The sequence below is a fragment of the Myodes glareolus genome, chromosome 9 (genome assembly GCF_982192425.1).
Source record: "Myodes glareolus chromosome 9, mMyoGla1.1, whole genome shotgun sequence".
NCBI lineage: Eukaryota > Metazoa > Chordata > Mammalia > Rodentia > Cricetidae > Myodes > Myodes glareolus.
The window spans coordinates 15,080,022-15,103,979 of record NC_142034.1 but is presented as its reverse complement, the minus strand read 5'-3'; the positions used below and the strand labels follow the sequence as shown (position 1 = coordinate 15,103,979).

Sequence of the window (23,958 nt, the reverse complement as noted above, 5' to 3'; positions counted from 1 at the left end):
AAAAACACTGCTTGTTTTAGTACTGAGCTGCCTGCCACCCTTCCTCTTAGGTGCAATTAGAAATCCTACAGATCAATGCAAGATTCTCAAGCAGAGAAAACCTTAGAATTTTTGTTTTCAGGGTCGGTTTTAGCCTCCTCACTTATAGATGAAAACACCGAACGCCAAGAAAGTCAAGTGGCTCACCGACGGTTCTGGTTAAATGTATTTCGAAGCAGAGGACGGACGTGGAAATTATAGGAAAAGTCCCGCTGTGTCCCATTGCCTTCCCTCAGTCAGTAGACACATCCTACAGCTTGGGTCAGGAGCGTGGAGAAACTAGTCCCGCCCCTAGAGCAGCCACGCCCACTCCTGGGCCAGCTCCCGCGCCACACGCCCCGCCCTCAGGGCTGTCCGCAGCACTGCCTGACTGGCGACCAGCTCAGAGGGCCTCACAGGGTCCTTCCCGCGGGCCTCCGACACACTGCCTGAGTGGAAGTGCGGGCGACTTCCGGTGTGAGTGACGAGTGGTGGCCGAAGCTGGGGTACATCAGGGAACGTTTAGGCAGAGACCATGGCGGACGGCGGCTCGGAGCGGGCCGATGGGCGCATCGTGAAGATGGAGGTGGACTACAGCGCCACGGTGGATCAGCGCCTGCCCGAGTGCGAGAAGCTGGCCAAGGTGAGGGGAGGCCGGCCGGCTGTTGGCGGGCGCCAGGGGCTGAGTCACGGCATGGAGCCTGCCTAGGCCTCAGGGGGCCCGCGGGCTGGAGCGCGCATCCCTGGTGCCTTCCTAGCCCGGGCTGAACCTGCTTGATTGTGAGACCCCGGGTCTGTCCGCTCTGGAGTCCCCGCAACCCGAAGGTCCCCAAGCCCGAGAGAGCTGGTCGCCTCTTTCCCATCGAACTTGACGCCCAGTTTTAGTGCCTGCCGTTTCTTGGGACGCAAAGTAACGTTTGATTTAGTCGGTTCTCAGGTTCAGGCTGTATCAGAGAGTTTGGTTGTAATGTTATTGTGGCCCTATCAACTTACGTCCTTAAATTGTTTATAAATCATGGCAGTGTGCCTGGTCTTTGGCCAGGAGAACCAGGAAAGTCGTAGTACAAATGTAATGGACCCAGCACCCCGAGCATGGTGGTGAGCCATCCAAGCGAGAGTCACTGGAGCACATTGGGTTTGAGTAAGATTAAATAAAATGAAAGCCAAGAGTCGTTTCAGGACAGTATAGGAAAGACAAGCGGGTATTAAAAAGAGCCTGACAGGGCAGAAAATGAACGTGTTTTGTGCTAGGGATCGAACTCGGATTCATGTACGCTAGACAAATGCTCTGCCATTGAGCTACACTATCCAACCTCTCCTGGAATGAGAACATACCTTGACCCAAACGTTTCCACACACTATGCTTTATGTTAGGCAAACATTTTAGATCTCATTTTGTACATATGGAAGACAAGACTGAAGTTATTTTGCCCGAGGTTATAGTTAGTAGTAGCCAGAATCGGGGATTCAAAACTAGATTTTCTAATTAGATACAGTTTTGGTTATTACTAAGGATTACAGCTCCTTAAATTCCTACTACAGTTCAGTGTTAAGTCACCAGGGATGTACTCCATGTAAGGTTGTTTATTTGTTCCTGAAGAACTTAATACATAAGTACAGAAGGCAGTAGCTTCACAAAGCCGATTGACAATGCTGTTTTCGATGGGAAATTTGCCTTTTTATTTTATGTGTATGAGTGAGTGTTCTGCGTGCATGTGTGTTTGTACACCTGTTATGAAATCCCATATGAGTGCTGGGACTCAAACCCAGGTCTTCCTGAAGAGAACTGCTGAACCATCTTTCCAGCCCCAGGAATAGAGATTTTTATGTGAAATCTTTTAATGCTGAGGAACTGAATGTTAATCTGTCTTAAAATGCTATTTGAACCGATGAGCTGAAGAATTAAAACACACCTGCAGGCCAAAGTCATCTCCTGAATGTCCACTTTGAAGGCAGTAGAATAGTGGTGTTCCTAGCAGGAAAGGTGTCATTCTCTTTAGAAAGGATGACACCAGAGGGGGTAGCTCACACATGGAATCCCAGTACTGGGAAGCCTCAAGCAGGAAGGAGAAGACTATAGAGAGTGTTGCCTGAAAAGGGGCCGTTCCTATTCTGTATGCCACAGCTACAAACTCAAGTGCCAGATGCCTTCCTGGGCGGTTGATGAGTTCTGGATGTAGTCAGAACAAAGACTTTTGGGCCTATTAAAGTAACTAAAATGTAAACCATTGGAATTCTGGGGGTTTGTGTTTAACTTTTAAAGACTATGTGTTTGTCAAGCAAAACAAGGTATGTATGCGAGTTGTGTTGGTGTGTGTGTGTGTTTCTAGAGATTGAACCCAGGACATGCTAGGCGAGCACTCTATCACTGAACTATATCCTCCAGCCCTTTTAATGTTTTTGTTGTTTTGTTTTTTAAGACAGGCTTTCTTTATGCAGCCCTGTCTGTCCTGAAATTCACTTTGTAGACCAGGGTGGCCGGAAACTCAAAGAGCCGCCTGCCTCCGCCTCTCAAGTGCTAGGATTAAAAGTGTGTGCCACCACTCTCTTTAAGGTTTTAACCTGGTTTTTATTTGTTTGTTTGTTTGTTTGTTTCCCTCTCTGCCCCTTTCCAGGGCTGTGGATTAAGCCCTGGGACCTGTGTGTTAGGCGAGTACTCTTGCCACTGAGCCTTTAATGTTACAATTCTACTTTGGAATGTATGGAACATTTTAGCATATGTTTTATTTTTAGCTCAATAACTATGAAGAAAGTGTTATTCTTTTCATTTGTGGCAAGACTTTAAATTTTGGTTTATCACTGCTGATCAAGCTCAGGTCGCCTGGCAACAAGAATAGTTACCAGTTTTTGCTGTATCTCATTTCCTGATAAGGGGGTCATTAGTTCTGCGCTTAATTTCCTTCAGACATTGTTTCAGTTTTAAGAATTTAAATCTTATTAGGAAGAATAATATAAATATATCTGATGTGAAAACCACATTTGGCAGATGCCTTAAAAAGACAGACTGGCCAGGTGGTTGTGGCACACACCTTTAATTCCAGCATTTGTGAGGCAGAGGCAGGCGGAGCTCTATGAGTTAGAGGTCAACCTGGTCTACAGAGTGAGTTATATGACAGCCAGAGCTGTTACCCAGAGAAACCCTGTCTCGAAAAACAAGAGGGCAGACTGAAGTCTAAGCCTGAGCAGTAAAATTGCCAGTTCTGGTCATTCCATTTTGGATCTCTTGCAGGCATGACCTAGAACAATTCTGTATCTACATCCTAAGACAACCAGCAGACAGCAGCTGTGCCTGTGATACTGCTGTCTTACTAGAAAGATGTCAGCTGTGATGATCAAGATGCTCACACTGTTGTGGGCTTGTCCTTATAGCTAGTGATTTAATCATGCATGAACCCTAAGAGAAGGTGAGGGTCAGAGTTGTGAAGTGTTTTGTTTTCCCCGGATTATATAGTGCTAGGACTAAAATGTAGAACCAGCAGTCTGACTCCACAGCCTACACTAATCCTTTTCCTTCTGACACTTCTGTAATGGCACCTGAGGGTCCAGAGCAGAATTTAAAAAAAAAAAAAAGAGGTAAATGATAAAAGCCTCCTGGCTTTGGTCGTCCCTTCCTTTAGTGTTAACTCAGTCTGAAGGCCTCAGAGCTGCAGATGATACTAGCGGTTCAGCAGTTGATAGTGCAGCAGTTGATAGTGCTGAGAACTTTCTGAACTGGGGTTATTTAGAGGCTGTTTACAGTCTTACATTGTATTCTATAGTCTTTGTTTCTCCTACCCATCCAGACTTTTTCTTTTTTTTCCTTTTTTTTCTTTTTTTTCCTTTTTTTTTAAGTCATCTGCTGCTTCTTCCTAAGTGAATATTAGCAATAAAAAGTACTTGAGGTGTAGAACAGCCTAATGGTTGTTAACAGTTTAAACAGAAGAGCCCTTTAAAAAATAGATCCTGTAAAGCTTTAAAAGTCAACAATTTGTGGTAACTTTGTATTAGTTCCTTGTTTAGGTTGTTTAGCAGACCATTAACAGATTTGATCTCTCAGGTTAATGGAGGCAAACTTACAGATGCCCAGCACTTAGTGACATTAAACAAACTGTAGACATTACCTCATGTACATGGAAAGTGAGGAAAATGAGTCACACATGTTCTGACACCTGGTGTAGGATGGCTTTACCATCTTACTTCCTTTGAGTTGAGAGGCTGCCTGGAAGAGGGGGCATTTCAGGAGCTGTGCTTCTTATTGTGACAGTCAAGAATTGTAAGCCATTAAGACATTCTGAATAGTTTTAGCATATGTCATGTACACGATGATATGAAGGAAGTGACAATTAAACAAGGGTCCAGGCCTAGGGGAACTCAGAGACCGCTTGGTAGGTAGGAAATGGCCACTAATCACTATTATGTAAGGAATGAAAAGTTATCTTCAAGCTAAATGTGGCAGTTTGAATAAGAATGGTCCCCAGAGACTCATATATTAGAATGTTTATTCACCAGGGAGTGAAACTATTTGAAAGAATTAGAAGGATTAGGAGGTGTGGCCTTGCTGGTAAGAGTGTGTTACCAGGGGTGAGCTTTGAGGTTTCAGAAAGCCAATTCCAAGTCTCTCTCACTTTCTGTGGAACAGGATGTAGTTCTCAGCTGCTACTCCAGCACCTGCTTGCATGTCAGCATGCTCCCTACCATGGTGATAATGAACTAAAAAGCCTCTGAAACTGTAAGCAAGCTGCAATTAAATGCTTTCTCTCATAAGTGTTTCCCTGGTCTTGGTGTCTCACAGTAATAGAACAGCACCCAAGACACTAAGCATGATGGCTCTCACCTGTAGGCTTGGCATGTTGGAAACCAGAACAGGAGGGTCAGTGCAAGTTTGAGGGTAGCTTGGTCTGCACTGTTAGACTGTCTCAAAAAGCAACAATGGTATCTATAAAAGTCATAGTATATGTTTGGCTGATGAAGCTTCACGGTGAACTACCATGGTAAACAGCAATTCCAGAGTTAAGATTGCAGTGAGGTTACAATGACAGTAACCATTAGAATATAGTTCAGGGTTATTGCCAAGCAGAGCTGGAGGGGTCAGTATTAAGAGAGGTATTGAGTGACAGATGATTTCAGGCAACAGTAGTCAAGAACTCTTTTCTAAGAAGGTGGCCTTTTATGTTGATCATGGAGTACATGGTCTGTGACAGTGTGACTCCCTCCCATGTAGGGTCCTGCTTCTGAGTTAGAGTGCCATGTAGTCCTCTACATGCCACCTGATTACAGTGACGGCTATCTTAGTGCATAAAGGATGTTTGGCGTTTTAACCTTTTTTTCCCCACTTTATTTTCTTAGACTACTATTTTCCCATAGAGGGTACTTTTAGCACAGTACAGCTGTCAGAGCACAAAGGAAGGAATGTGCTTGGAGGAATTGGGGGACCAGGATGGACAAAGCTTAGGTGCTGGTTGTGCTGATACCTCTGTGGCCTGTCAAGTTCCTTAAACCTCCATCTCGGTGACAGTCAAATTTGCAGCTGACTTCCTAGCACTGATTCCCGTCTTTTGTGACTCACTAGCCTTCCAGCTTTATCCATTGTTTTCCCCCCTGGAGAACATGGGCCCATGGGGCTTTCTGAACTGGATCTCCCTTTTGCTTAGGAAGCGTTGTTAGAACATGTTATAATTGTGTTCCAGTTTTGGTTTTTTGAGACGGGGTTTCTCTGTGTAATAGCCTTGCTGTCCTGGAACTCACTCTGTAGACCGGGCTTGCCTCGAACTCATAGAGATCTGCTGCCTCTGCCACCCAAGTGCTGGGATTAAAGACATGCACCACCACTGCCCAGCTACATTTTCCAGATTTTATTAAGTTCATACAGTCCATAATCTGTGCTGTGTGGTTAGACTGGGATTGTAGTTCAGTAGGAAAATATTTGTTCAATATATACTATTGAATTGAATGTCATCAATTCCTAGCCCATTCCCTAGACTCCCAGCAAAGTGTGTGTGTGTGTGATATGTGTGTGTGTTTTTTTAATATATGTTCTCTGTGTATGTGTTTTACAGGTTATCTTGGAAAATATGACAAAATCCAAACATTTATGACTTAAATTCATAGGTCATAAAAGCTGTTAAATGGTTGTGGGGGAGGGAACAACATTTATGAATTGTCTATGACTATCACTAGAAAAACAGTGGGTGAGGTGCTAAGGGCACAAGCTCAGGGCTTTGTGCAGTCAGAGAAATATTCTGTCACGAAGCCACACCCCTGGCCCTTCTTTCCATTGAGACAACCTCATACTTGCAATCTTCTCTACTCTGGATCTCCCTTTCTATTTTGCCACTTGCCTGTCTAACTCACTGTCCCTCCTCCCATCTCTCAGCAAGGTATATTTAGTCTGGTTGAGCCTCTCTTTAAGAGCATGACTTTCAGGCTAGTTTGTGAGTGTTTTCTTCAAAACATTCATTCTTCTATTTAAACTGTTCAGTGTCCTATCAGCTAAGAGTTCTGTATAGAACAAGATAAACAGGTAGCACCACTATGAGTTAATAAATTAAAATGCAAAACAAAGACTCGGTGTTTTTTTTCTTTTTTTTTTCTCAGATGAGACAGCATTGTAGTTGCAGGCTTCTTTCCATCTTCTTCTTCTTGGGCTTCTTTCCATCTTAAGTTTGTGAGTCTACGATGGTAGTTTACCTGGTAGAATGCTTGCCTCACATTCTGGGGATACTTGGTTCTGCCCCTAGTATCATATAAACCAGATGTGTTTGTGTGCCTGTAACTATGGAAGCAAGGGAGTAGAAATTCAAGGTCTTCCTTGGTTGCATAATGAGTTTGAGTCCCAGCCCAGACTTCATGAGGCCCTGCCCCTAAAATTAAATATCCTGATGATGGTGATACATACCTGTTTAATCCCAGCACTCAGGAGGCAGAGGCAGGCAGTTTCTGTCAGTTCAAGACCAACCTGGTCTAGAGAGCAAGTTCCAAGACAGCTGAGGCTACACAGAGAAACCCTGTCTTGGAAAACCATAAATGAATAAATGGGAAACGAGAGAGGGATAAAAGGGGAAGAAAAGAAAAGCTTGTGTACCGTACTGGGAATGTAGCTCAGTGGTAGAACACTTACACACACACAGAGGGAAGAAGGGAAGCAGCTCGTGGGTCCTGACTGGGGATCTCTAACTTAAAGACTCCCCTGAAGAAGCAAACCTTTCTCAAATGGAGAAAAACAAAACAAACAGTAATGGATGACATTTTCCTGTCAGAATGGACATTGATTTAACTTTCTCAAAAGCTCTGGTCAGGTGCTGGGTCTATATTGGCAATGTTTTAATTGTTCATTGCTTTCTCTTATTTCAGGAAGGACGGCTTCAAGAAGTCATTGAAACCCTTCTCTCTCTGGAAAAGCAGACCCGAACTGTGAGTAGATAGTAAAGCAGAACACAGTTATCAGTGATTCTTTTGATGCTGCCCCATTTACTTAGGACAGCTTTTCTTTCTTGCAGGCCTCTGATATGGTGTCCACATCCCGCATCTTGGTTGCTGTAGTGAAAATGTGTTATGAGGCTAAAGAATGGGACTTACTCAATGAAAATATTATGCTTTTGTCAAAACGGCGGAGTCAGTTAAAACAAGTGAGTTCTTTATTGCTTTAAAACCACAAAAGACTGGGGCTAGAGAAATGGCTCAGTGAGTAAATGCTCCTGCTGCCACGCCTGACCCCAAGACCCACCTCCTGCGAGCTGTTTCCCAGCCTACACAGAAGCTCACACACATAAATAATAAATATAAAAGTTTCCAAGTAGTATATTTGCATTTAAAGATTTTGAGGAAACCAATCTCTGAATTCATTGAAATTTCATTTAACTTACAGTTTTCTAATATATTTTAGAGGTGGTTTGAAATTCTACTGGGATCTAGCTATGAAACTTTTCCCCCCAAGATGGACATGATATTTCAGCACTTGGAGAGATGTAGAGGCAGATGGTTCTCTGGGAGTTTAAGGCTAGCCTGGTCTACAAAGAGAATGTCAGACCAGCCAGAACTCCACAGGGATACCCTTTCTCAAAACAAACAAACAAAAATTCTGTTTGAAGAATAAATTTCAGTTATGAATGGTTTATTGTATTTTATTAGGCTGTTGCAAAAATGGTTCAGCAGTGCTGTACTTATGTGGAGGAGATCACAGACCTCCCTGTCAAGCTACGACTGATTGATACTCTACGGATGGTTACGGAAGGAAAGGTAAGTTTTGTGCTGGGCGACCTCTTCCTGCTATTAGTGAGGGTGGCGTGCTTCTATATTGCATGTAAGTATATTTGTATGGTGATTTTGTTGGTTTTCATTTTGTTTTATGACCAAATCTCTGTGTAGACAAGGCTAGCCTCAAACTCCTAGATATCTTCCTACCTCTGCCTCCCAAGTTCTAGAGTCAAAGTTGTGTGCCACCATGCCAGACTATGTTTTATATTTTTTAAGGAATAAACAAAATGCTATCACTCCAGCCACTGTTAACTTTGTATGCCCTCTTTTAGTAACTTCCCGTAAGTGAAATACATTTATGTAGTGCTATTGTTTCACATTATTTCTAGGGACTGGTAGGTTTTATTTGTTTTGTTTGAGACAGAATCGCACTATGCAGCCTTGACTTGTCTTGAACTCTGCTTTCCATTGTGCTGAGATTAAAAGGGTATGCTGCAGTGTCCAGCTAGAATTAGTTGGTTTGTTTGTTTTGGGTTTTTTTTTGGGGGGGGTACACATGCTACTTTAACTCAGCCCACAACATCCAAAACAAAGGATGATTCTATTTTAGAGCCTTGATAGAATTCTGATGTTGAGCTTTCAAGACAAGATTTCCCTATGCAGTTCTGGTTGTGCTGGAACTTCCTCTGTAATAGACTAGGCTGACATCGAACTTACAGAAATCACCTGCCTCTACCTCCCAAGTGCTGAGATTAAAGGCGTGTGCCACCACTGTCTAGCTCTTGCAAATCTTTTAAAGCCAGTTTCTGGTTTTTGTGTCATTAATACAGCTTGTGATCCTATTACTTGTTAAACACAATAATTTTATATTTAGTTTCCCAAAGTAAAATTTGTTGGTAGAGGCTGCTCGTTTGTTCTCAGCTACCCAGACCTAAAATAATCACTCAGAAACCATATTATTTGCAATACTGTTTGTCCAATAGCTTAAGTATATTGCTAGCTAGCTCTTATATCCTAAACTAACCTATTTCTATTAATCTGTGTATTGCCACAGAGCTGTGGCTTACTGCCAAGGCTCCAGTGCATCTACCTGCTATGGGCTACATGGCTTCTCCCTGACTCCGCCTTCTTTCTCCTCCATCTCTGCTTGGAATTCCCACCCTACTCTACTCTGCTAAGCCACTGGCTGAAACAGTTTTATTTACTAACCAATAAAAGCAACACATACAGAAATACTTCCCACACCAAAATTGAAAAATACAGATTTTTTCTAAAAGTTATTTTACTTTATATATATTTGGGCATATACATAAATGTCCACAGGGGTCAGAAATGAGTATTGGATCCCTTGGAGCTGAGGTTATAGGCTTTTGTGAGCCACATGATGTAGGTGCTCTGCTGTAAACTGCAGTCCTTGGGTATAGCATTAGATTCTGAGCCCATGAGCCATCTCTCCACCTTGAAGAATGTTTTATAAAGGTATTTGCTGTGTCCTGCTCTGTGTGTGATGAGAGATTCTCAAAGTGTGTGTGAATGATGATGTGTGCAGCAGGATGCAGCTAGTAGTCCTGGTAGTGCAGTTCTGCCTTTTAAATGTGAACATGTTTCTGGAAGAGTTTGAGACTGTCATTTTCCATTTGTAGATTTATGTCGAAATTGAACGTGCGCGACTGACTAAAACCTTAGCAACTATAAAAGAACAAAATGGTGATGTGAAAGAGGCTGCTTCCATCCTTCAAGAGTTACAGGTAAGGGGCTTTCGGGAGCATGTAAACTTTATGCTGAGTTGGCAGTATTTTCTTGTGGAAGTGGCTGATTTTAATGCATCATTGCTTTTTGCTAAGTTACCAAGAGTAAGCATGCACACAGCACAGTGTGTTCTTTGGGCCCTTGGAAACTAAATTCTACAAGCTAACCTGCTAAACACAGTTTGAAGAAAAGTTAGCATCAACAATTGACCTTAGTTTTTGTAGATTTATTTGAGTTCTGTTTAGAATTTAAGTAAATGTACTGCTTACTTAGATGCCTTAGGAATCTGCTATTAAATTTTTTGGCTATATTTAGTGAATGATTGGTTACAGGTAAATTTCTAGACCAAAATGGTTTATCAAAGGAAAATTGACAGATCTGCAAGTCTTAAGAGCTCAGTGATAAGTGTTTCCCTGGCATACTGAACCCTGATTTGATGTTGTGTTCTCCAGGGCTTTCTAAAGGCCTAAACTGATAGAGTGAATATATATACTGTCCTCTTTAGAGAGCTATGCATTCTGAGAAAAGCCATGGAGTCTCGCACCAGAAAATGTTACATGAATGTGCTCAGAAATTCTAAGTCGCTTTTGTGAACTCATACTCACTGGGGTCTGTCAGGGACTGCCCATTAGGTTAAACAGGTTATTCTGACATTCTAGCTGAGTTCATTCTCCAGTGGGCTAATGGAAGGGAAACGTGACTTTACTGAAAGGGCTAGTGCCCTGCATTGTCTTCGTTCTCTGATCTTTTTTCCCTGCAAATCCTCGAGCCTTGATATCAGTGGTTCTCCACCTGGGGGTCGTGACCACTTTGGGAGCTCAAGCAGTCCTTTCACAGGTTTGTGTGTCAGATGTCCTGCATATCAGAAATTTACAGTATGATTCATAACAGCAGCAAAAATGACAGTTACGAAGTAGCAACAAAAATAATTTTATGGTTGGGGCCACCACAACTTGAAGAACTGTGTTAAAGGGTCGCATCTTTTTTTTTTTTAAATATTTATTTATTTATTATGTATACAATATTCTGTCTGTGTGTCTGCCTGCAGGCCAGAAGAGGGCATCAGATCTCATTTCAGATGGTTGTGAGCCACCATGTGGTTGCTGGGAATTGAACTCAGGACCTTTGGAAGAGCAGCCAGTGCTCTTAACCACTGAGCCATCTCTCCAGCCCCGGTCGCATCTTTTTTTTAAAATATTTTTTATGGTTTATTTGATTTTTATTTTATGTGCATTGGTGTGAAGGTGTCAGATCCCTTGCAACTGGATCTTCAAACAGCTATGAGCTGCCATGTGGGTGCTGGGAATTGAACCCGGGTCCTCTGGAAGAGCAATCAGTGCTCTTAACTACTGAGCCATCTCTCCAGCCCCAAGGGTTGCATCTTTAGGAAGGTTGAAAACCACTTCTTTATATACTCCATCCCAGGAACTTTCTCACACAATTTTTATTATTACTGGTTTTTCAAAACAGTGTCTCTGTGTAGCCCTGGGACTATCACTGTAGACTAGGCTTGTCCAGGTCTACCAAGATCCACCTATTGCTGACTGGTGGTGGTACACACCTTTAATCCCAGGACTTGGGAGGCAGAGGCAGGCAGATCTCTGTGAGTTCCAGGACAGGCTCCAAAGCTACACAGAAACCCTGTCTCAAAAAACAAATAGCTCTTTGCCCCATGTACTGCGAGACTGTCAGACGGTCGACATTCCAGAAAATGTGGACATCACTCTGAAGAGGCGCACAGTCATTGTGAAGGGCCCCAGAGGAACCCTCCGGAGGGACTTCAATCACATCAATGTATAGCTGAGCCTTCTTGGGAAGAAGAGGCTCCGGGTTGACAAATGGTGGGAAAACAGGAAGGAACTGGCCACCGTCAGAACCATCTGCAGCCACGTTCAAAACATGATCAAGGGTGTTACACTGGGCTTCCGCTACAAGATGAGGTCCGTGTATGCTCACTTCCCCATCAACGTCGTTATTCAGGAGAATGGGTCTTTGGTTGAAATCCGAAATTTCTTGGGTGAAAAGTATATCCGCAGGGTTCGGATGAGGACAGGCGTTGCTTGTTCTGTCTCTCAAGCACAGAAGGATGAATTAATCCTTGAAGGAAATGATATTGAGCTTGTTTTCAAACTCAGCAAGCCACGACAGTTAAAAACAAGGATATCAGAAAGTTTTTGGATGGTATGTATGTGTCTAAAAAGGAAACAGTGCAGCAGGCTGATGAGTAAGACCTAAGTTACCAGCTCCAGAAACAAGATCCTGAATTTTAATACGATTCGGGGTGTCTTTTGGGGCAATAAAAGACTTGTATTGAAAAACAAACAAAATTAGCTCCACCTGTCTACCTCCTGGGTGCTGGGATTACCTGGCTCTCTCATATTTATCATTCTATTTTGTTTGCTTTGCTTTCTGAGACAGGGTTTCTTTGTTCAGCCTTGTCTTCTAGAACTAGGACCCAGGCTTGTAGTAAGGAGCTGCGGGCAGGCCTGCTTTTCGTCCCGCCCGGCTCCCGCACAGCTAGCTTAGCCCCGGAAATAACAACACACAAATTGTATTCATTTAAACACTGGCCCATTATCTGTAGAGAGTTAGTTACTGGCTAACTCTCACATCTTGATTAACCCATTTCTAATAATCTGTGTAGCACCACGAGGTGGTGGCTTACTGGGAAAGATTCAGCATGTCTGACCTGGTAGCTGGCTCCATGGCGTCTGCCTCATTGCCCTCTTACCAGCACTCTGTTCTATTTATTCCGCCTACCTAATTTTCTGTCCTATCAAAGGGCCAAGGCAGTCTCTTTATTAACCAATGAAAATAAAACATAACAGAAGGCCCATCTACATAATTTCCCCTTTTTCTATTTAAACAAAAATAAAGGCTTTCACTTTATTTTTTTATTTTTTTTAAGATTTATTAATTTATTTATATAGTATCCTGCCTGTAGGCCAGAAGAGGGCACCAGATCTCATTACAGATGGTTATGAGCCACCATGTGGTTGCTGGGAATTGAACTCAGGACCTCTGGAAGAGCAGTCAGTGCTCTTAACTGCTGAGCCATCTCTCCAGCCCCAAGGCTTTTACTTTAACATAGTAAAATTACATATAACAAAACAGTTATCAAGTAAGAATTACAGTTACAATATTTATATCTATTTTATCTTTATCATAATTAAGGAAAACTATAACTAACCATTCTTCAACTCCATCAAAGACTCCAGAAGGATATAATATTACCTAAGTAAACAAGAAGTAAGCAACTTCCAAAACTCTAAAAATGACAGAGACATCTCACTGCTTGGACAGGAACCCAAAGTTCCTCTGTATCGTTGGGGCATCCATCTTCAGCCTTCAGGCCCATAATATCCAGCAGACATTTCCATGAAGCAGGAAATTTCAAAGGCAGTTCAGTCACTATCTGCTGTGTCCTGCAGAATGTCTCACAGACTCTTTCATAAATCAGGAACCCCAAAAGATCATCTCATCTTTAGGCAAGTTCAGCAGTCCTCTCTCTGCGGGGTCTCTGTGTCCAGTTTATACAATAGTCCAGGCAAGAGCAGTTTCTTGCCCAAATGGCTAACCAACTCCATAAGGAGCCTCTTCGATGCCCATCTTCCTCTTGAAGATTGGTGCTGCCAGGAGCAGGCGTGTCTCATTGTCATGAAAAGTCCTAAGTTATTAAAACATTAAATGCGATGTTCTGTAGTCTTTGAAAGACATGAAGAATGCCTATCTGAAATATATCTATGCACATCTAGAAAATCTAACTAACATGATTATAAGCTTGACTATTATCGATGATTATCCATTAACAACTTATATTTTTAATTATGCATTTTTATTTTTTTAAATATTTATTTATTTATTATGTATACAACATTCCATGTATGCCTGCATGCCAGAGGAGGACGCCAGATCTCATTATAGATGGTTGTGAGCCACCATGTGGTTGCTGGGAATTGAACTCAGGACCTCTGGAAGAGCAGCCAGTGTGCTCTTAACCACTGAGCCATCTCTCCAGCCCTGCATTGCATTTTTAAATGAACTACATAATCACAATACCTCAATCAAGATCAGAAATATATATATATATAACAAAATTGACCTTTAAATCCATACCAATGCAAATTATTCATATCTATATCATATCCCCCTTTAAATGTAAAAGAACATTTATAAACAATATTTGGGAATGTGGATGTAGTTATTTCTCTCCAAACTTCTTCCTGCTGTATGGGGGCACTGTTAATCAGGTCTTTCATGGTATAACCTGTCTGCCAGGTTCATCTCAGTTGGCAGTTGAATGAAGTAATTTTTTGAGGGTATTCACAGCAACCTTTCAGGAGGGCATGGTCTATCATACCATGTTGGGATAGAAGCAATCCACAGGGTCTCATCCTCTGTGAAAACAAAAGAAGAACTTTTCCAAAGCATCATAACCTTAGATACAAATTTTGAAGTCAAGGTATTTTCAAAATATCTATCTTGAATTAGTTCAGCAGCATTTATAAACAAATATCTTTTGCAGCTGTTGCTCCTTCCTCAGCATTCAAACAATTCAAAGAGAGCATAATAGCATACAGTATCAAGATTCTCTGTGTATTTTCCATCTTTATGTGGCTTTACTTTAACCTCTATTTCTTTTATTTTCACTTTTACTTTTTGAGACAGATTCTCTGTATATCTTTGTCCTGGAATAACTCTGTAGACCAGGCTGTCCTTGAATTTACAGAGATCCACTTGTTTCTTCCCAAGTGCTGGGATGAAAGTGTATGCTACCACACCCTGAAGTCACAGAGGTCAATCTACCTCTGCCTCCCAAGTGTTGGGATTAAAGGTGTGTACCACCACACCCAACTATTTTCTTTCTTCCTTTTTTACTTTAAGAACTTTAACTTTTAGCCTGCATATATTTTTAATACACTGTAAAATATTTAGAGGTTTTCTTCATCTTTGGATCTCTCTTTACTGTATATCTTTCTTTTTCTGACACATGAGTCTTTAATGGGTAGGACTAAAGCCGTGGCTTTGACAGTTATATCCAGCCCATTCCTTAGCATTCCACCCTCATGGCTGAGATACCAGCCAGAGCTGTGTTCACTGCCACAACTCTATGGCGTTTCAAGGTTCTTGCCAGCAAGCAAGGTGCAGCATTCTGATCACAGACTACAGTCAGTCAGACTGCCTGCCTGAAAGTCAGAGTTTGCCCTGGCAGGATGGTCCAGAAAGCCAGCATTTTTAAAATAGCACAGCTTTTTTTCCTGCTATGGCTGAAAACCGAAAAGCATGCGTTCAGCTTTTCACCAACACCATTTAAGTGTTTCGCGGCAGGACCTCTTAAAGAAGCTACAAAGTTTTGCGGGTAAGCTGAGTCAGGAAGCCTCTCTTAGATGAGAGCATTTGCTTGCCTGTAGCAAGCAGAGCAGACACGAGAAATTGCTGCTACAAAGAAAACATGCTTTACTCTATTCTTTCCCAAGATTTCTCAGGCTTTCTGTGGATTCAGTTATCCACATTGGGCAGCCATCTGTAGTAAGGAGCTGTGGGCAGACCTGCTTTTCGTCCCGCCCGGCTCCCACACAGCTAGCTTAGCCCCGGAAATAACAACACACAAATTGTATTCATTTAAACACTGTCTGGCCCATTATCTGTAGAGAGTTAGTTATTGGCTAACTCTCACATCTTGATTAACCCATTCCTAATAATCTGTGTAGCACCACGAGGTGGTGGCTTACTGGGAAAGATTCAGCATGTCTGACCTGATGGCTGGCTCCATGGCGTCTGCCTCATTGCCTTCTTCCCAGCATTCTGTTCTGTTTACTCCGCCTACCTAATTTTCTGTCCTATCAAAGGGCCAAGGCAGTCTCTTTATTAACCAATGACAATAACACATAACAGAAGGCCCACCTACATCACAGGCTGGCCTGGAACTGTTTTTGGAATCACACACACACACACACACACACACACACACACACACACAAAAGATCTGCCTGCCTCTGCCTGTTATTTTATCTAAATTCTTCTGATACCAGGAATGACTCAGGAGTGAGAACCTGGTAGATCAAAAAGGCAATAGAAGAGCGAACAACTGACCCCCCCCTTTTTTTTTTTACCAGAGGTCCAGCAATCAAGTTTCTCTACCTGTTCCAGACCCCCCCCCCCAAAAAAAGAAACTGGAAAATCTCCCAAGTCCTTCCCTACTACTTCCTGTGTGGCTCTATCCATCTCCTTGACTCCTTACTCTGTGGCTAATTCTTGTCAGTTAGTCTTTGGGCTCCACCCCCTGATCCAAGGTTTTATTAACACTGTCTTAAGTTTCACAGTGGTATCAAATACCCTATGACATCTGCCTCTCAAGTGCTGGGATTAAAGACATGCACCACCAGGGCTGGAGAGGTGGTTCAGCGGTTAAAAGCACTGGCAGATCTTCCAAAGGACCAAGATTTAATTCCCAGCACCCACATGGCAGCTCACGGTGGTCTGCAACTCTTAACTACAGGAGATTTGACACCCTCACATAGATGTACATGCAGACAAAACAGCAATGCACATAAACTAAAAATTTTGTTTTTTATTTATTCATTTTATGTATATAGTGTTCTGGGCATCAGATCTCATTATAGATGAGTGTGAGCCATCATGTGGTTGCTGGGAATTGAACTCAGGACCTCCAGAACAGCAGTCAGTTCTCTTAACCTCTGAGCCATGTCTCTAGCCCATAAATAATTTTTTAAAGTCAGGCACTACCACTGCCTATATATTTAGCATTCTTTACATGACAGACCTGTGATGAAAACAGACCATTTGTTTGCCAGGGCTTAAGAGTAAAGAAACTTTGTGATTATAGAGGGATAAGTGAGTCTTCATTGCGATAGTGGTTATGCAAACCCTTATATGTGCATTAATATTTATGGGATCTTAAACCAGCAGGGGCAAATTCCAAGAATTCTCTTGTCTTAAAGATTTATTTTGCCTGATGTAGTGGTATACATCTTTAATCCCAGTATTTGGGAGGAAGAGACAGGTTGATCTCTTGAGTTTGAGGCTAGCCTGTTCTACATAATGGGTTGTAGGACAGCCAGAGCTACATAGTGAGACTTTTTTTTGAAAATACCATTTTGTGTGTGTGCACAGTGCTCCTGGAATCTAAAAGAGGACATCAAATTCCCTGGACCGGGAGTTAGAAGCTGTTGCAAGGCACCTGACATGGCTGCTAGATACGTATTGCTGAGCTATGTCTCCAGCTCCCTAACTTGCTTTTTGTATAATCGCCAACACTGTACAAATATGAAGAGTTAATATTTGACCTGTCTAAATATTTTAATATCCACTAAGTAACTGAAACTTACCTGAGGAATTGCTCTGCTAGGTGGAAACCTATGGATCCATGGAGAAGAAGGAGCGAGTGGAGTTTATTCTGGAGCAGATGAGACTCTGCCTAGCTGTTAAGGATTACATTCGCACACAGATCATTAGCAAAAAAATTAACACCAAATTTTTCCAGGAAGAAAATACAGAGGTGAGCATTGTCTCTGCACGGTGTATTTGCATTCAAAGTGTTTTGCTACAAGTCAAAAGCCTAACCTATTTTGTCAACTTCTTTCAGAAATTAAAGTTGAAGTACTATAACTTAATGATTCAGCTGGACCAGCACGAGGGGTCCTATCTGTCGATCTGTAAACACTACAGAGCCATCTATGACACGCCCTGCATTCAGGCAGAGAGTGAGAAGTGGCAGCAGGTAAGGAGGCATGCGGTGATGCTGATGCTGGAATAGCTTCAAGGCTGGGGTGCAGCTCAGTCTGGAACCTTTGCCTGATGGGCACTAGGTCCTCAGTTTGATTCCTGAGAAAGATAACTTACATTTTTGCCTGTTTTTACATCACTGTGACTGCCATAATAATGTGCCCTATAGCACTGATTTCTGTTTGTTGTGTCAGACTAAATGGGATGATAAACATCTGTTTGACGTGTCCAGTAGATTAAGGATAACAATGACTTTGGGGAAAGTCTTGGTTTTTTGTTTTTGTTTCTATTTTGTTTTTGTTTGTTTTTATTTTTTTAATTTTTTTGGGGGGGGTGTTTTGAGACAGGGTTTCTAAGACAGGATCTGAAACTTCCTATGTAGACCAAACTCACAGGTCCACCTGCTCCTGCTTCCTGAGTACTAGGATTAAAAAGCATGCCCTACCATGCCTGACCCCTTCTAAGACTATTTGAGTTTAAAATAAAAATTAGAACATAGAACTCTTGGTCTTCTCTTTGTGCTCAATCCCATTATGTTTCCAGTTACACATGAACTATTGCTTACTACTTTCTTAGGCTCTGAAAAGCGTTGTTCTGTATGTCATCCTGGCTCCTTTTGACAACGAGCAGTCAGATTTGGTTCACCGGATAAGTAGTGACAAGAAGCTGGAAGAAATTCCCAAATACAAGTAAGTGCGGGTATCACTGTAAAAATCCACTCAAGATGCTTACCTCCTCCTGTGCACGTGGCTGCTGCTAGATTGGAGTAGAGAAAAGAATTCGTTGTGATATATGGAGTTAGTGCTACTGCAAACACTAATGTAGTGAGAGTCTGGCCTGCTTGACACTCAGTTCCTCTGCTCGTGGGAGTTCTCCATCAAATCTGGCTTAGCGGCATTTAGTTAATTAATAATTCATTTTTAAAAGGTTTAGCAGTAATAGCCTGGACATCATGATTTTCAAGAGTATGTCTATTTGGAGCATATCATATGTAAAAAAAACATGTTTCTTTTCAAATAATAGGCTGCTTTTTTATGATTATTTTTATTTTTTGTAGCTGTCCTTGAACTCACTCTGTAGACCAGGCTGGCCTCGAACTCTGCCTGCCTCTGCCTCCCGAGTGCTGGGGCTAAAGGTTTGCACCACCATATCTGGCAGATGGACTTTTGTTTAAAGAGCTGATTTCCTTCTTTGTTTGACCAGTGTGCTTACAGCTGTTTCAGAGACTGACATTCAGTAAGGAGAACATGCTTGATAGAGGGTGCTCTTCAGGCTGGAGGGATAGCATAATAATTGACAGATATTTTACTAAGTAAGAGTGGCAAGAATTGAATTTCTGGAGGCTATGGAGATGGCTTATTGGTTAAGAGCACTTCCAGAGGACCTGGGTTCAATTCCCAGCACCCACATGGCAGCTCACAACTGTCTGTAACTCCAGTTCCAGGGAATCTGACAACTTCACACCAATATACATAAAATAAATTTTAAAAAATTGGAATTTTGTTTGTTTGTTTGTTTAGCTAGTTTTAATTTGTCGTTGATCAAGCTGAGACTCTTACATGAAATGCTTGACATGAAATGCTTTTCAGATTTCAAAATCTTTGCATGTACACATGCTATTTTAGATTGGAACCTAAGCCTGAATGAAGTTTGTGAATATTTCATCTATACCTTACACAGGTTGCCAGAAGATATTTACGTTTTAACTGTTTAGTTTAACCATCAGAAGGTAGAATTGTGACTGTCTCATCATTGTTCCTAGTTCTGAATCGCGATGTTTCCTGTGAGAACTCATATTTGCGGAGGGGGGGGTCTGGTTTTTTATTGTTGTTGGTTTTTTTTGTTTTGCTTTTTAAGACAGAGTTTCTTTGTGTAGCTTTCTTTGGCTGTCCTGGAACTCGACTCAAACTGGCCTCGAATTCAGAGATCTCTACCTCCCAAGTGCTGGTATGAAAGGTGTGTGCTGCCACCACCCGGATGACTCACTTTCTTATACTTGATCACAAGTTTAACGTTTTAGACTTCTCAGGCTACATTCAAATCTGTGAGGCCACAAAATTTTTCACTTGTGACATCATAGCAGCACTCAAGAAAGTTTTAGGTTTGGGGCCTGCAAGATGACTTAGTAAAGGTGCTTCTGAGCCTGACAACCTTGGCTCACTCCCAGAAGCACGTGGTGGAAGGAGAACCAACTCCCACAGATTGTCTTCTGACGTACTCATACACCATGGAATGTGTGCACCCTCACACACATGCACACACAAGTAATAAATGTGATAAAGAAGTTTCTGGTTAGAGAGCACTTGCTTAGACTTGCGACTTGGGATTAACCCCACTGAGCCTGTTAGGCAGATCTGAAACACTGCGGTGCTGCACTTTTCAGGGATCTGCTGAAGCTTTTTACCACAATGGAGCTGATGCGCTGGTCCACGCTGGTTGAGGACTATGGGGTGGAGCTACGGAAGGGTTCCCCTGAGACCCCGGCCACTGACGTTTTCAGCTCTACGGAAGAAGGTGAAAAAAGGTGGAAAGACTTGAAAAACAGAGTCGTGGAACATGTAAGAATCAAGAGTCAACTGGCTCTCAGCTTACCTTTTGGGTTGTCTTAGAACTAAGAGTGGAAGAATTTGAACATAGACCACTCCTTTCTGTTGAAGGGGGTATGGAAACAAGGTCTCAGGCAGCCCTGATAAGTAGAATTCACTCTGCAGATCAGGGTGACCTTGAATTTGCACAGATCCTTCTGCTTCCACCTCCTATATACTAGGATTTCAAGTTTGAGCCACTAGGCCCATATAAGCTTTTTTGATTTTAATTTTTATTTTATATGTGTTTCACATGCATGCAACTCCTGTGGAGACCAGAAGGGGATATCAGATCCTGTGTTTTTAGCTCTTTACTTCAGGACTTATTTTCCCCTGTAGTAACCTGTTTTAGATGTTCAGTCTTTCCAGAGCCTGCCAGAATTTATCTTATCCTGCTTGTCTGTTTTTCCCATCTTTTTTGTTTCTTTTTTTTCTTTTTTGTTTTCAGAGCTGATAACTAATCAGGTGTAGTAACACACTCCTGTAATTCCAACACTCAAGAAGCTGAGGCAGGAGAACTGCCATGAATTTGAGTTCAGTCTTTGATATATAGCTAGATCAGACGAGTCAGGAATACGCAGTGAAACCTTTTCTCAGAAAGAGGAAGAAACAGAACGGGTAACTAGCTATGAGCAGTTTTCATTCTGGAAGAATCCCACAGGAGTCCAAAATCTTTTTGTTTGTTATTGTTGTTTTTGAGACAGGGTTTCTCTATGTAGTCCTAATTGTCCTGGAACTTGCTCTGTAAACCAGGCTGGCTTCAGGCTCAGAGATCCCCCTGCCTCTGCCTCCTGAGTGCTGGGATTAAAGGAGTGTGCTATCACTGCCCAGCTTTAAAATCCAAAATTTTAAAGGCAGGCGTGGTGGCTCACACCTGTAATTCCAGTATGGGGGAGGAAGAGGCACTAGGATCAGTTCTTCAAGCCCATCCTCAGTAAAGTTGAGGTCAGCCTGTGCTATAAGAGATTCTCAATGAATCAGGCCATTGATTGTATTCAAAGGGTAAAGGAAAGGTAGAGTTGAGAATATAGAGCACCTCAGGCTTCCCAGAGCCTTGTGTTGCTTTTAGATTTGATGGACAGCGGAAATGCCTGCTTCATAGTTCACCTCTCCCCCTGTGAATCCTGGTGTCACTATATAGTAGATCTGGATTCCACCTACAGGTGCTAGGGTTATAGATAGCATCTAAACCATTAGTGTCATTAATACAAACAAGTATTTAAGTTTTTGTTTTGAGGCAGAATTCTATTATGCAGGTCATCCTGGTCTCCATGGAGTTCCAGAACTGCCAGGGCTGCGCTATCTCAATAAGTGAAGGATCAGTCAGTAAAATACTAAGTTCACAAATAACTACAGAAGCCGATCTTTACCTCAGGGTTCAGTGCTTCTTAGGACATTTAGAACCAGCTTCTTTCTAACTGGGGAGCTATGGGAAAAACAGCAGCTCTGAGCCCCATGTTGCCAGTAAACTTCCTGGATATGTAAGCAGCTGGATTTTCAACCCTACTGATGGCTGTTGTGTGTGTCATCTGACAGAACATCAGGATTATGGCCAAGTACTACACTCGGATAACAATGAAAAGGATGGCACAGCTTCTGGATCTTTCTGTGGATGTAAGTACTGAATGTGTTGTCTGTGTTGTGTGTCAGTCACTACTGTCGAGTTACTTGATTAGACAGATTCTCACCTCGGACTGGCTTCCAACTCCCTGTATTCTCTCTCCATCTTCCTGCCTCTTTTTCCCAGGTGTTGGACTGCAGACATGCACCATCACCCCTGGCTTTTACTATTTCATTTTAAATTTAGGTAGTTTAAAGTGTCCCAGCTATCTCAAATACCAAAAAATAGCCAAAATTACATTATTATTTTTTACTAGCTGGACCTTCACTTAGAGGTGTGGGAGTCTAATAAAAATGTTGGAGCCAGGCAGAGGTGGTACATACCTTTAATCCCAGCACTGGGGAGGCAGAAACAGGTGGATCTCTGAGTTTGAGGCCAGCCTGGTCTAAAGAGCAAGTTCCAGGACAGCTGGGGCTACACAGGGAAAACCTGTCTCAAAAAAAAAAAAGGAAAGAAAAAAGAATGTTAAGCGTGCCACAAAGACAAACTGCATGGAGAACGTTTGTGAGGAAGACTTGACTGAATTCACTGAAATGGCTCCAGGGTTTATTGGGGGAGTAATTGTGGTCACATTTGTGTGTATGTTGACAGCACAAAAAGATGCAGGAGGTGGCATGCCTGTAATCCCAGCTCTTGGGGAATAGGAGAATCTGGAGTTTATTGCCTCCCTTTGCTACATAGTTTGAGGCCAGCCTGGCATACATGGGGCCCTGCTTTCAAAAATGAAAACGAAAAAAGATGTAGAATTAATAGCCTCAGAAGCCATTTCTGTCAGAGCAGAGTGGCTGTTGTAATAGTTCATCTGAAAAAGAAGAGCCAGCACATGTCAGAATTGAAAGGATTCCTTCCCTCTTGACTGGCTGGTCAGTTCTTTTAGAAGACGCCAGAGTAGCATCATTTGTCTGTGGCCTTGTAGTTGGCTAGAGGCAGAGCGCATGTTCTCACCTAGCATTCTGGAAACAACTATACCATAATGCCTTGAAGAGATAACTATAGGTCAGGATACAGCTCAGCAGTGGAGCGTGTGCCTGGCCTGGAGAGAAAAATGGAGGGAAGGACTATAAAGGGGAGGAGCTAGCTCGTCCCTATTATTACCACCAGGATTAAATCTGCAGGGTCACATTTAGGCTCAGCCCTGGCTCTGGAGACTGTGTGTGTGTGTGTGTGTGTGTGTGTGTGTGTGTGTGTGTGTGTGTGAGAGAGAGAGAGAGAGAGAGAGAGAGAGAGAGAGAGAGAGAGAGCTTTCCCATTCCCTGGTTTCATTGCTAATTCTGCATTTGTAAGTGGTGCAGAAATATACTACATTTCCGTTGTTAGAGACTGCCCTCCAACTCCTGATCCTCATCCTCCCTACTGCTAGTAGCTGTCAGCACATCTAAGGGTTCACATGGTAAATGATCAGGTGTTGTAAGTACATCATTACAGTCAGCAGTTGGTAACTGATTGTCATTGACCTTAGCCTGTTAGTTAATGGTGAAGAATTTTCAGATGTCTCTCTGTTATCCATTTTGATCCAATTTGTTTCTCTCTCACAGGAGTCAGAGGCCTTCCTCTCGAATCTAGTCGTTAACAAGACCATCTTTGCTAAAGTAGACAGGTTGGCTGGAGTCATCAACTTCCAGAGACCCAAGGATCCAAATAATTTATTAAATGACTGGTCTCAGAAACTGAACTCGCTGATGTCTCTGGTTAACAAAACAACACACCTCATAGCCAAGGAGGAGATGATACACAACCTACAGTGAGGCCGGGTGCTTTTAGAAAAGACACAGTTGGAGGCCATTAAAAAGAAAGACTGTTTTCATGGTGGATATGCTGGTTTTTTCTTACTCTTCACTTTTTTTCTAAAATTTTAAGATAGTGAATGTGTTTGAACCCCCTCTGCCTTTTCCTCTCCCCGGTTTCATGTTAACTCTGCTTTGCAATTGGTAGAAAGATGTTCTGCATTTCCTGTGTCTGAAGACGAAAGGTTTGTGTCTCGGCTCACTTGAGTAAGTTCCTGCCATCTGTTTTTAGTCACTTGACAACCACATGGCAATAAAAACAGGGTGTGTGTTGGCTTCTGAA

The 23,958-nt window shown here is 42.3% G+C and overlaps 1 protein-coding gene and 1 pseudogene across 1 annotated transcript; both read left to right on the top strand.

The window, feature by feature from the left end:
- Window positions 1-469: 469 nt before the first annotated feature.
- On the top strand, window positions 470-23,958 carry Psmd12 (proteasome 26S subunit, non-ATPase 12). The gene is made up of 11 exons (XM_048446057.3): window positions 470-661; window positions 7,348-7,407; window positions 7,494-7,622; window positions 8,125-8,232; window positions 9,834-9,938; window positions 17,309-17,458; window positions 17,546-17,680; window positions 18,262-18,374; window positions 20,069-20,243; window positions 21,807-21,884; window positions 23,427-23,958. Exons 1-11 carry the CDS (start codon window positions 554-556, stop codon window positions 23,634-23,636), a joined length of 1,371 nt encoding a protein of 456 aa, XP_048302014.1. The 5' UTR covers window positions 470-553; the 3' UTR covers window positions 23,637-23,958.
- LOC125408033 (large ribosomal subunit protein uL6 pseudogene) lies at window positions 10,290-12,187 on the top strand (annotated as a pseudogene).

Coding starts and splice junctions, on each gene's coding strand:
- Psmd12 (XM_048446057.3), top strand. CDS start 554: ATGGCGGACGGCGGCTCGGAGCGGGCCGATGGGCGCATCGTGAAGATG. Junction 662..7,347: donor AGTGCGAGAAGCTGGCCAAG/GTGAGGGGAGGC, acceptor CTCTTATTTCAG/GAAGGACGGCTTCAAGAAGT. Junction 8,233..9,833: donor GGATGGTTACGGAAGGAAAG/GTAAGTTTTGTG, acceptor TTCCATTTGTAG/ATTTATGTCGAAATTGAACG.